The 12,484-nt window shown below is 37.1% G+C and overlaps 3 protein-coding genes across 4 annotated transcripts; 1 reads left to right on the top strand and 2 right to left on the bottom strand.

Moving 5' to 3' along the window:
- Positions 1-877: 877 nt before the first annotated feature.
- RpL28 (ribosomal protein L28) lies at positions 878-3,085 on the bottom strand. The gene is made up of 4 exons (XM_046635427.2): positions 2,968-3,085; positions 2,351-2,446; positions 1,133-1,375; positions 878-997 (listed from the first exon to the last, which is right to left on the bottom strand). The coding sequence occupies exons 2-4, from the start codon at positions 2,435-2,437 to the stop codon at positions 911-913; spliced, it is 417 nt and encodes a 138-aa protein (XP_046491383.1). The 5' UTR covers positions 2,438-2,446; positions 2,968-3,085; the 3' UTR covers positions 878-910.
- An 873-nt stretch (positions 3,086-3,958) lies between these two features.
- Samtor (S-adenosylmethionine sensor upstream of TORC1) lies at positions 3,959-5,521 on the bottom strand. The gene is made up of 2 exons (XM_046635411.2): positions 5,146-5,521; positions 3,959-5,071 (listed from the first exon to the last, which is right to left on the bottom strand). Exons 1-2 carry the CDS (start codon positions 5,275-5,277, stop codon positions 3,986-3,988), a joined length of 1,218 nt encoding a protein of 405 aa, XP_046491367.1. The 5' UTR covers positions 5,278-5,521; the 3' UTR covers positions 3,959-3,985.
- Positions 5,522-5,910: 389 nt separating this feature from the next.
- On the top strand, positions 5,911-12,172 carry LOC124223428 (carboxylic ester hydrolase-like). 2 transcript variants are annotated; one of them, XM_069137738.1, is made up of 8 exons: positions 5,911-6,001; positions 7,380-7,516; positions 7,667-7,805; positions 8,491-8,836; positions 9,408-9,770; positions 10,170-10,333; positions 10,884-11,200; positions 11,280-12,172. In XM_069137738.1, the coding sequence occupies exons 1-8, from the start codon at positions 5,981-5,983 to the stop codon at positions 11,539-11,541; spliced, it is 1,749 nt and encodes a 582-aa protein (XP_068993839.1). In that variant the 5' UTR covers positions 5,911-5,980; the 3' UTR covers positions 11,542-12,172. The 2 variants fall into 2 exon arrangements, with proteins under 2 accessions (XP_068993839.1, XP_046491349.1); XM_046635393.2 differs by lacking the exon at positions 5,911-6,001 and having other exon boundaries at positions 7,221-7,516.
- Positions 12,173-12,484: the final 312 nt, after the last annotated feature.

The following is a 12,484-nucleotide window of genomic DNA, read 5'->3' as shown; positions in this document are numbered from 1 at the left end:
CTTGGTGATATAGAGTGTCATCATGTAAATTGTGGTTACTGTAAAGTCTCTAATCCGGAAACTATTTACTATTTCAATCATAGCAACTTACTTTCATTTGTGATGTTCTTCCCAAGTCAGTAATCCAACAAACTTAGGCAACACACATACGAAAAAGTTTGGTCCGTAGAGCCTGCAATTGAAAAACTGGACTTAAACAAGTTGCACGATACAATTTCATAGGCGTCTAGAAACGGTAGAAATCAGATAGCAAATAGAAAAAATCACGGCATTCATAGATCTTGGTGATATTGAGTGTCATCATGTAAATCATGGCTCCTGCAAAGTCTCTCTAATCCAGAAACTATTTACTATTTCAATCATAGCAACTTACTTTCATTCATGTTCTTCCCGAGTCAGTAATCCAGCCAACTTAGGTAACACCCATGTGAAAAGGTTTGCTCTGCAAAGCCTGCAATTAAAAAATAACTAGACTTAAACAGGTTGCATATCATGCATTGATGTCTAGAAATGTAGAAATCAGATAGCAAATACAAAAAATCACGGCATTCACAGATCTTGATAAAATTTGTCATCACATAATTACCAAAAACCAATAAAGACTTTCATTAAGGGGAATTGCCTTGTCGTAAAAGCAGCAATAAAACAAAGTGCAAAGTTGAAATGTTACCAACCTTTGGACAACGGACTGGTGACATTTCCTGACAAGTCCAGATAATTATGATCATCTAGATAAACATAAAAGTTGCTTTTTAAATATTTCAATTGTATATCAGTTGTGTAACATCATAGACTTACCCAGATTTTCCTTTACAGGTAATAAGGATATGAAAAAATCAAATGAGAAAATGTTGAACAACAAAAATATGAATGGAAATATTATTTAAATTTTTTTATTGACTTGTACAGTTTAATCGGCTTTTTTAGGAGCACGGATCTTCTTTGCAGGTAATGGCTTTTGTGAGCGCAGCACAGCAGAAGCACGACGCAGAGCAACCTATAAAATTCAATATGAAGTTATAGTCTGACTCTCGTGGCACTTCACTCTCCTTTCTATAAAATAGCCGATCATACCAGAAGACGAATTCCTACTCTTAAGCGTTTTAGAGAAAATGTAATGATGAAATTTTACCTTATTCAGGTCCACTCTGTATTTGTTAGCAGTAAGAAGAGTGCGGAGTTTGTGCAGTGAACGACGTGCACCAGCCTTCATTGTCCGTCTAACGGTTGCTTTGGCAGGCTTGTTCACTGACTTTGCCTTTTTATACACGACAGTAAAACCCTTTTTGTCTGGGGTATCAACAATGCCAACGCTCTTGCGATGAACCAAACCCGAGTAGCGGTAACTGCTCAGGTTTGTCAGGTTGTTTGGCTCCTATAATAATTGAAGCATCTCAACTGTTGTATATATTACATGCATACATATTCATTCACCAAATATCTAGTTATTTTCATCGTGGCATAATTTGACTTTCGAAATTGCAAGTTTTCTAAACGAATCACACAGTGAATCAACTATCAATCATTCATGTATCACAAAACATCATTCCAATAACGTTCGTTACAATAAAATTCAACTCGACCACGTGGGTAGGATTACTGACTACTGATGCATGATATATAAAAATTGATATAATACAATCTAGCTTATTACACTTTATATGATTATAACCAATAGATATTCTCGAACTATTGAAATCACAATAAAGGGGGGATAGGGATGAGTTGATACACATCATTGCTATTCGATGGTTTATTTTTGTAACTTTCCACATCAACATTACCTGCGCAAAAATTTCTTGTCACAATTTGTAGGCAGTTTCTAAAAGCATTACGCATATCGTCCGATATGAACTACAAGTTCACTTTTTGCATGCATTTAACTTATGATCCATTATTCAATATACCCATATAAATGTTGAAAATCTTAGGGGAAAGCCGAACTAACTTGATTTTGGTTTATTGTTGATGTAGTAACTAAAAAGTCGTCAATTATTTATTGTTTTTATACATTTTTTCAAAGTGTGCACCTTGCCCTTGTGCTCAAATGTCAATCATTTTTTTAAAAATCATCAGTGTACTTAGTTCACTCCATGTTGCAAATAGACACAGCATAATTTCGTAAATAAAATTGATTGCATAGATAATATGGGCCATTGCGTATGATTCCTTGAGACTTAAAGGCTTCCGAAAAGTAATGTTGCAGAATATAACCTTACAATTTTGAATCATAAGATCTAATGATTTTAACTCATCAAAATTGCATACTATCCAATTGAGTTCAATAAAAATTTTGTGGAATTGTTTATTATTCTCTTGCTGTATACGCAAACTGGTAAGCTCGACTTACCGTAGAGAAGGGCTTGCTAATGTTGCGCTTCTTCAACAGAAACGCATTGTTGTTGCGAATGATCATCCAGTTTAGATGGGACGACATCTTGACGGCCTGAAAATCGTAATTCGTTGTAAAATAGGTTAAATCATTGATTTACGAACTGTTTCTCAACGTTGGAGTAATTCTAGGGAACGTTTTACACCTAAAGAATAACGAGGTTGAAGTTAGTAACGTTATCGTAACGAAACATTGGGGGAAAAATCACTATTTCTCAACTTGACATTGATTTTGAAAGAACTGAGATGTCGAAAGATGAATGTATTTTGTTTCATTACCGTTTACTGAATTTCAGACAATTTCAGAATCGCGAAATAACGATATTTACTCAGCATGAATTGTTGCTATAACGTTACTAACTTCAATATGATGGAGAATAAGGAATGGCGTGTTGTCACTCGCACGGCACACGTGCTCAGAAATAGTTATCCTAATCAACCAAACGGAAACAATAACGTTACTGTTCAATTGCCGTGATTCACAGATGAAGAAAAATCCTCAAGTGATTATAAAAATGGGAAATACGTTCTCTAGAATTATCAATAATATCCTGAGATTTCCGCAACCTTACTCACCGCTTACAGTCAACTGTAAAGAAGCGGAAGAAGAGAATTACGGAAGTAGTCATCCGCCTACTGCAGTCAAATTAAAACTATAACGACTACCGGTAATTTAACGGCGAGTTATTTGTTCAAATGATGTTTACGTAAAAATATTTTGATACAATTAAAAATTTTAGATGCGTTTGGTTGAAAAGAACCGTTATCTAAGGATTATATAAAATTCCAAAATTGAGACATGCCCTCGCAGATCTCACTTAATTTTTCGATTACGTTATTTTCAGTGGTCTCGGGAATCAATAAGCGAATGCGATCTACTTTACAGCGCTTTTGATTGGTAGCATCGAAAGTCTAAACGCATTCAAGATTGCTGTTCATCGATCCAAAACTAGGGAAATTCTGCTGAGTCGCGTCACGGACTGCGATTTCCCTAGTTTCCACCCAATAGAATTGCCAATAAACTAGAGAAAATACTTGTCGATGATTATTTTTCTTGTCACGCCACGCAGTGATAGAATAGAACAAATACGCGATTTCGATCACTTCGATCAGTCTGTCTTTGCTGTTTAGTAAATTCAATGAAAATTTATAATTTTCTACACGCGCTTTGCACATTTTGATCAATTGCTGAATTTTGTTGGAAAATCTTTATTTCGGCTGAAATTTTAATTCATTTTTTAGTCTATTTTTGTTTCTCTTACTTCCGGAACTTTTTGAAGATTTTATAGGGGAATCAATTGATTGTAATAGAAAAAAAACTTCCCAATATTCCATGGTATATGTCCCGGAACTAGATATTCCAAATATCAGTGATATTGCGTCCAATATAATCCTATTTCAGCAATTATTAAAATTGTTATTCGATTATGAATTTCAACAAAATTAATGCTTTCAGTAATTTCAATCTAAAATCCGCCTTTTGGCTAATGAGCGGTGGCATGAAACTTTCTTTCAAAATATCACAGTGCGTCGAGCTAGTAAGAAATAAGAATACAATACTGCCAGTACATTCATCTTTATTACTACGTTAATATCATGTATATGGCAATTCATTATAAAAATTGACATCAGCTTTTTTATCACCTGAAACACACTCAACTGTATCTTCCCTAGTCCATGTGGTAAAATCCTGTGGTATAAAAATGTTAGTATCCGAATGAAAGAGTTCGTCATCTTTGGAAAACTTTTGCAAACTTGCCCATCTAGTAGCGACTCTTTTATAAAAGCACTTTCTGAAAGCCAGGCAGTGAGCATGGGGCAATTTTTCATACTTTGTCCGCATAAATCCAAGATTAGACAAAACATAGCGCCAGGATTTCATGAATCTCGCATTAGCACCAACATGCTTTGAATCTGGAGTAATGATCAACAATAAGCCGCCACTTTTCAATAAATTGTAAGCCTTCTTGCAACAAGCGTATCTCTGCTCAGGAGATGGCAAATATTCTAGCAACAAGCAGAACACAACTGTATCAAAAGATCCCACAGTCAATTGTTCAACTTGTTGCTTGTTTGCAGAAAATACATCTTCCTGTCCTATTTGCATGCTCAAAAAGTCACATTGCAATACTCCATCGCAAGATGGAGCCAGATCAATAGCAGTCACATCAAAAAAATTTACACCGCCAAAGGGGTTGTAACAACTTCCCACATCGAGCAGCTTTACTTTGCAATCTTCCCTGTGCGAAGCTTGTACGATGCTTGAATCGTGTTCATTGTTGCTTATTTGCAAATTGTTTTCAGTACTTTTCTCAAATTTTGTACTTGGCTTCATAGAGCAATGTTTGTTGAGACTTTTCTTCAGATCTGGAGTATCTTTATCATCCACTGGTGTTAATTCTGAATTTGAACAAATTAACCCATCTGAAAGACCACTCGTGCTGTTTTCAGAATCTGACCACTCTTGATATGTTGATATTCCACTGTGGCTTTGATCGTTCGTTATTTTCCGATTAATATTCACCTCTCTGTCCCAAAACAATTCTATACCACCCCTAAAAAAATATTCCCAACATTGTGACTTCACCCAGTCTATTCTACACTTCGTATTTTTCTTTGGATCCGCTACGTTTTCAGCCCAGTGTTTTGTTGCTAGCTTTTGCATTGCCTCGGCATATTTCTGCAATCAAATTTCTCATTGTTTTTCGTATGATAACAGTAATAATTGGTGGGTTGAAACTTGACCATCCTAACCTGCAACGTGTCACTTTCAGCCACATGTCTTCTCCACGCTGTTTCGGGGCCATAAATTTGCGATTCTTTTCGCAAATTGCTATGAACACTCTTTATGAATGCAGCCAAGTCTTTATGCTCGGTCGAGGCCATTGTTGACAACCGAAGAACAGTAGTTAGTCAACAGGTTTTCCCAAAAGTCAACAATTCTCAAAACATGAATGTGCAACTGCGTTCTATTTCCCAGCAATCGCGGGATGTCTACGCTGCTATTGGCGGTTGCCACTGTAATTTACAACTTCATTAGATTAGAATGTTCAGCGAATCTACGTGATGCTTTTCAAGTCCCTGCTTCCTGGGGATCGATTACAGGGTGTATTTGAAAAATCGTTGAATTGCCGCATAGTTGAATACAATTTGTTGAATCAATTTGTATTAATAGGTAAGACAAAAAACGCGGGCCAAGAATAGGTAAAAAAATCAATCATTGACATACGATTAAGTACTGCTGATTTCGAATTATTTTTACTACATGGTAATATGTGCGATTCCGCGTTATCCGTACGTAGATAATTATTCTTAGTACAATCCGACCACCGCTTAAGCCTGTAATAAACATTTTACGATAAACGTATGATGGAGTAACCGCAGTCTTAATTGGCAGATATAAATACCATTGACAGATTAAGAAACATTGTAAACTCGATAACTACTTTTCTTGGAACATGATTTGTTTTACACAGGCAATTATTCGGTCCAGGGACAGAGCTACAGGTTGTAGCAAGTAACCTGGTGTCTGCAGAGATGGACTTAAAGCTGAAAACATAAGAGATAAAAACGATGGTTCAACGCACTGATGGTATGTAAAGAAATCAAGGTAAATGATTTGGATAATTGTATAAATTGATTGAGATATTAATTGTACATTCTATATATGCATTTAGGAGTGATTTATAATTAAATTGAAGGATTAAGAATTTGACGTACAGAAAATTTCAATGTATTTTATCGTCCAATGCCGATATCAAATGCATTTGATAATTGTATCTGAGTTGAGCGTAACTTATGTAAACGTTGAAATTGGTTTCTTAAAATCGATCATATTCGTCTTCCAAAGCTGCCACGTAAGAAGGTAATCCAAGTTTAACGAGCTTCGGAAAGAAGGGGGTGAAATAAGTTGCTGACGTGACTAAAATAAAACGCATACTAATGCCTTGGCTTATACCGATATATTTTCGCATTGTATGTAAAGCGTAGCATCGTATAAGGATGAGCCATATTCAAGTAATAATATTGCAGAACTATATTGAATCATTGACTAGTTATCGGTATAAAAATATAATTTGTTTTCGCTATATTATTTCGGTACCCAATGAATCAGTCATCTTGTTGTTTTGTAAATCTTATTGTTAACATAAAGTTGAACTATTCATTGACAATTCCAAATAATTTGGCGGGTCATGTGATGACGGAGTTTCGTTCCAATCACATCCTCTGATGCGAGGCTAGTAACGGCAAGAAGTCGTAACTTTATGTAGATCTTACACATATTTTTTGCTAATGAATACACATATGATTAGAGAGTTTCGTGGTTCCATTCCAACCATTTTTATGCGGCATTAATCCACAAGCATATGGTGTTCAAATGCTCACAAAGATTCCGATCTATGCACTCTCCAGTGCAAAGTAGAGATTAGTGGTTCAACGACAAGAATACCACGGTCAATGTTTCTAGTTTGATATTGAAAATAATAACCATCTGTGATCCTTGGATTTTAATGTGATTTTAATGTGATTTTAATGGATATCCTACGGGATGCGCGTAAACTGCATAAATAATTGGCCATGATATTAATCTTGAGCTTGTATAGTACACGCTTGAACATATTATATGGATATTATCTGACCATCATAAACTAATTAACTCACCTGCCTGCGTGATTTCAACTTAAGTCAAGAAAAAATACCGTAAAATAAGATAATGAAGCGGCACTGAAGATACGGAAAGCAGAACCCATTTGAACCTGAAGACTTATATAGCGAAAATAAGCTAATCTGGTATTTTTGCAAATTCACTCGTATACGTAACACTTGTTTATCCCTACAAAAACAAGACTTTGCGATTTCACCAGTTGTTAGTTTACACTGGTCACATACGCCGACGCGTAGTCACGATGGTCTTCCACTCCTCGGTGAAATGTGTACTTTTACTATTTTTACTCATGATCAGTATTTGTTCGATAAATTACGCCCAGACCAAGGATATCGCCGCTCCGGTGGTAACGATTCCTCAAGGAACCCTACAAGGAACAATTCGAACAACCAATCACAATCGGAATATTTCTGCTTTCTTGGGAATTCCTTATGCACAACCACCAATTGGGAATCTCAGGTACAATATCCATACAAGACAGAGAATTTTGCGCGATGGAACCGATGCATGAATCGTTCGTTTCTCTCTTTCATCTTTTATCTTCGCTATTCTTTTCTGTAACAATTTGCACTAACCGATCATAATGTTTTCGAAAACTTTGCACGATAGATTTGCAAATCCCGTAGCTGCGGATGGCTGGAATGGATCTCGCAAGGCTAACGTAGACTTAAGTATGTGCCCTCAAACCTCAGAGGATATTGTCTTGGGCAATGAAGACTGCTTGTGGCTCAATATTTACACACCGCAGGTAATTCAGATACTTTATCCGCTTTCATTAAGACTTTGTAAAGTATTTTTTGAACTAATTCAAGTTTCGCAAATTATTGAGCACTATAATTATATCATATCATCCGTGACGAAATTATAGTTAGAATTTTATGGTTATTTCAATCTTCAAAATTTCTACCATTCTACACGTGAAATTCATTTTCCAATTCATTAATTGCATGCTTGCGGCTGAATTGCCTCCAATAATTTATTGTCAGTGTTACAGGCAATTGGTAGGGTAGCAGGAAAGTGAGGCTTTGCGTACCAGTTTAGCTGGACGAAAGTAGCCAATGTCGTCTCAGTATTGTAAAGATAAGTTCGCGCATGCGCAGTCCAGAATTGATTCACTTTCGTCCTTAGGGAGAAGAAATTGACGACTGGCGTCCCGCAAAATTATCAAGCAAAGCCCAATCACTTTTCGTCCACTTGTTACAAAAACTATCGTGCATGATTCGGGCTCACAGTTGGCGATCGTAAGTCGCGTAATTGCAAACTTCACGCTCGTCGCAATCGCCAACTTTCGTCCCTTAATTGTCACACAATATACTATTGTATACTGCACGTATAATGTAACGTAAGATTGCAATCAGAATCAGTTGTGATACAATATATTTACAAGCACACACTATTTGTATTCCCTCCTGAATTCTCTGTGCACAATGCAGTTTCCGGAGAGCACGAACTCGGCATTACTTCCGGTGATCGTGTATATTTACGGAGGAGGTTTTAGGGCTGGAAATGCTAGATCTGATAGATACGGCCCAGATTACTTACTTGATGCAGACATAGTACTGGTTCTTCCAAGTTACCGTGTTGGTCCACTTGGATTTTTGAGTACCGGTGACGAGGTGGCCTCAGGAAATTGGGGGCTCAAGGATCAGGTCTTGGCACTAAAGTGGGTTCAAAAAAACATAAAGTACTTTGGCGGCGATCCTGATCGAGTCACATTTGTTGGAGCGAGTTCAGGCGGCGCGTGCGTGCATCTTTTGACGCTGTCAGATGCAACAATTGGTAAAACAACAAAGCTTATCATTACCATGAATGAGAATTCAACAATATTACATGCAAAATAGAATTAGATACTATCTGTTATAATGGAATTCATTTTAGTCCACGATGTTTCAGAGTTAATGCGAGGCATTTTGCTTCCAAGCTTTGGGTCATACCTAACTTAAATTCATGCTTCCGAATAGACGTAACAAAGCATAACTATATGCATACTGGCTTATTTTGTGGAAATAATACATGGACAATTAATTACAGGGTAAATCCACCTGCAGTTATGCAATTCAGGAAACACTTTACCGATTGACGTTTGTCTCACGGTCAATGATTCAAGAGAGTGAGGGGTTGAGCCATCGTGAACAATGTGACAAATATTGATCGATAAAATGTACTCTCAATTACTGAAATGCAGGCCGATTTCTTTGAAATGTACCCTAAGGTGCATAAACGCAGACGCATTTTACCTCGTGCTAAATCGCCCACGTAACATTTCAACGAAATAACCTGATATCAATTGAATCTAACGCATAGTTATAATAACTGTTACCTAACATCATCAATCTGTGTGTTCACTCAGGGCTTTTTCATAAATATATAACGCAGAGTGGATCAGCGCTCGCAACATGGGCTCATACACCCAGAGCTGCTTGCGCGAGCCGCGCTTTTCAACTTGGCGAGTACGTCGGATGTTTCAACAACACGTCGGATTCTCTAATCGACTGCCTGCGAACAATTGACTTTGTTGATATTCTTGCCACGCAACCGCAGTTTTTTGAGTGGCGCACATATCCAAGCCTCATTTGGGGCCCTACCGATGAGCCGGACATCGAAGGCGCAGTACTAACCGACAGTCCCACGAATCTTTTTGCTGCTGGAAAGATCCGTGACCTGCCTTGGATTTCCGGTGTCACCCGAGATGAAGGAACCATGTACACGGGAGGTGAAAATCATATCTTTTAACACTGCCAACTAAAAAAAAAGTCCGCTTAAAGATTTTGAAAATAAGATGATGTCAAATTCAATTTGGCAGACGGGATATCAAAATCGTAAGATTCTTATTGTTGTAGTGATTCTAAAATTCAAAATAGAACGCTGAAAACGATGGACCAATACCGGAACATTATTGTTTTCAATGTATAATCAGGATTTGTTTTGGTGACCTGTGTAACCCGAGTTACACAGAACTGACATCAGCACTCTTCCAAATTTTGTTCGCCATGTAATCCATCGACCCATCGTTTCGTTTTTCTTGATTTGAAAGTTAAATTTGAAACCTAGGCTTACGTTCTATAATTTCTTGGTTCAAAATCATATTCTTCCTGATTGGGTTCACGTACAGATTTCTTCGACAGTGAAGAAATGTTTCAAGATTTTCTCGAGAACTATGACTTTGCCTTGCCCCGCATGATGAGCTTGACATACCAACCGGACAAAGGAAGTGCTTACGTTAACGGCATAAAGTCGTATTACTTAAACAACGATCTGACCACCAATACAAGTGTTGTAAGTAATTTCAAAAAATCCAGAAACAAATGCTCACTCTGATAATAAGTGAAAGAAATTAACCTGGAATTATAGGCTGTTATTCCTGAGTCAAGAGGAATACTTCACTTTCTCATATGATTTTGGAAACTTTACAAATCAACGTGGTACCATCGGATGATTTCAATAAACCAGCTAATAGCGAAATGGTCGTATTTGCAAATGAACATTGATCAAAAGTCCATTACTGTCTTATATTCGGTATTGGATATGCCCCAGGAATTTGAAGCATCCTTCGTATAAGCCCTCAACACGATCATTATTAGAAACATGAAGCCTAATACCCCACGTATATTAGGGTACTCGTTATTTTTGTTATTTTGGATAAGAAAGTAATATAAGTACAGTATATAGGATGAAGGGAAAAATCTGTACAGAAATAAGGGTATATGCATAGGGATGAAGTGTTAAATCCTGGATTCCTGATACGACGGCTCCCCGAGATATCTATATAATATAGATATACAATAAACTATTTTGGATCCTTTACGATAATTTGACCCATCCACAGCTACTCGCTAACATTACGCACGCCATTGGCGACGGTATGTTTCGATATCCGGCCTACGACGCACTTCTACAGCAAAATTCTATGGCAAAGAATCCACAGTACTTCTACACTTTCAACTATCGAGGCACTTTCTCCAACACTTACCTTCATCATAATACAACGAAAGAATTGGGTGTAGCTCACGGTGACGAAACCTTTTACATCTTTGCACCTGAACCGCAGTTTGCCAGACTAAATTTAAACAAAACCACGACCAGAAGAGATTTGGAAATGGTGGACATCATGGTTCAGTTGTGGACCTCCTTTGCAACCAATGGGTAAACCGTTACTAATCAGTAAATTGTTATTATTTCACTAATTTAATTGGCAAAGTGTGTTAAAGAATTGATTTTTTAGAACACCGACGACTTTGGCTTCAAATGGCACAATATGGAAACCATTTTCGGCTGCAGAGAGAAACTATCTTCAAATAGGAAACGGATCTGAAGTTTCGCTCAAAGTTCAGCATTCTTTCTTTGAGGAGCGAATGAAATTTTGGACTACCTTAAAAGAAACTCCAAAGATCTTAACTGTCCTATCAAACGGCTCAAATGCCATAACATCCAAATTTTATTCATTATTCGTACTTATGTTATCTTTTTCAAAGATATTTTTGTAACAGCGATGCAGAAATGGATAAAAAAATGCAGTCTTTTGCAGACAACTGAAATATAAACCTCAGTATAATCAGTATTAAATAAATAGTAGAGTCACGAAGAAAGGGGGATGTTTGTTAGTTTTATTCCATCTTGTGATATTTCCAACAGTTATGTGAATCTTCTGATTACAAAATGCTGACACTTACGCCCATTTTCTCCGATACAGTTTGAACGGCGTTCAATTTCTTCTGTAAGGTTTGGAGATAGGCTGAACTTAGTTTAAACTTCGATTACCGTTGCAGGATTCGGGTCTTTTTAGAGTTGGATTAGTTAGCACTAGTATGGAATAATCATAAGCAATAAGCATGGATATGGTCATTCCGGTCAGATCTTACATCCTATGCACACTGAGTGCGATTTTTCTAGAATTTTTCTTCTGCTATTGGTTAAAAACTAGAGAAAGCGCAGTTGTTGCGACGATTATACAACCGTGGTCGTTGCGCTCCGTGTGCAACCAGTGAAAAGCGCTTACTACTAGAGAGTTACTACGTTTACGCACGATCGTTTCACACATTATGCGTTGATTATATGTATAATTTGTACCATGCTTATGCACACCACTAATAATCTGTACATTGCATAAACGGCGCATGATGCTTTAATAAAATTAAACAAAATTATTAAACTGTACAAGTTAAACACACTAAAGGTGCAGGGAGGATGGGTAAACTTAGTGAATTATAATATGTTTGTGCTGTTCGACGTGAAACATCATTTCTGAACCTCAAATAGTTTATATTAAGGGTGCGTTCAGAAACTAGGTGGCAGTGCTAAAAACTCCCTAGGACAAGGACAGAGCTACTCCCCAACGCGAAAGTGCAAAAGCGATAAAAGATGATTAACACTTGGAGCCAATTTCGGAACACAACCTGTAATTCAGTCAGTGCATTGCATACGAAACTC

The sequence above is a fragment of the Neodiprion pinetum genome, chromosome 7, assembly GCF_021155775.2.
Source record: "Neodiprion pinetum isolate iyNeoPine1 chromosome 7, iyNeoPine1.2, whole genome shotgun sequence".
Lineage (NCBI taxonomy): Eukaryota > Metazoa > Arthropoda > Insecta > Hymenoptera > Diprionidae > Neodiprion > Neodiprion pinetum.
Note: the sequence above shows the minus strand (reverse complement) of the source record. Positions and strands in the feature narration are given on the sequence as shown.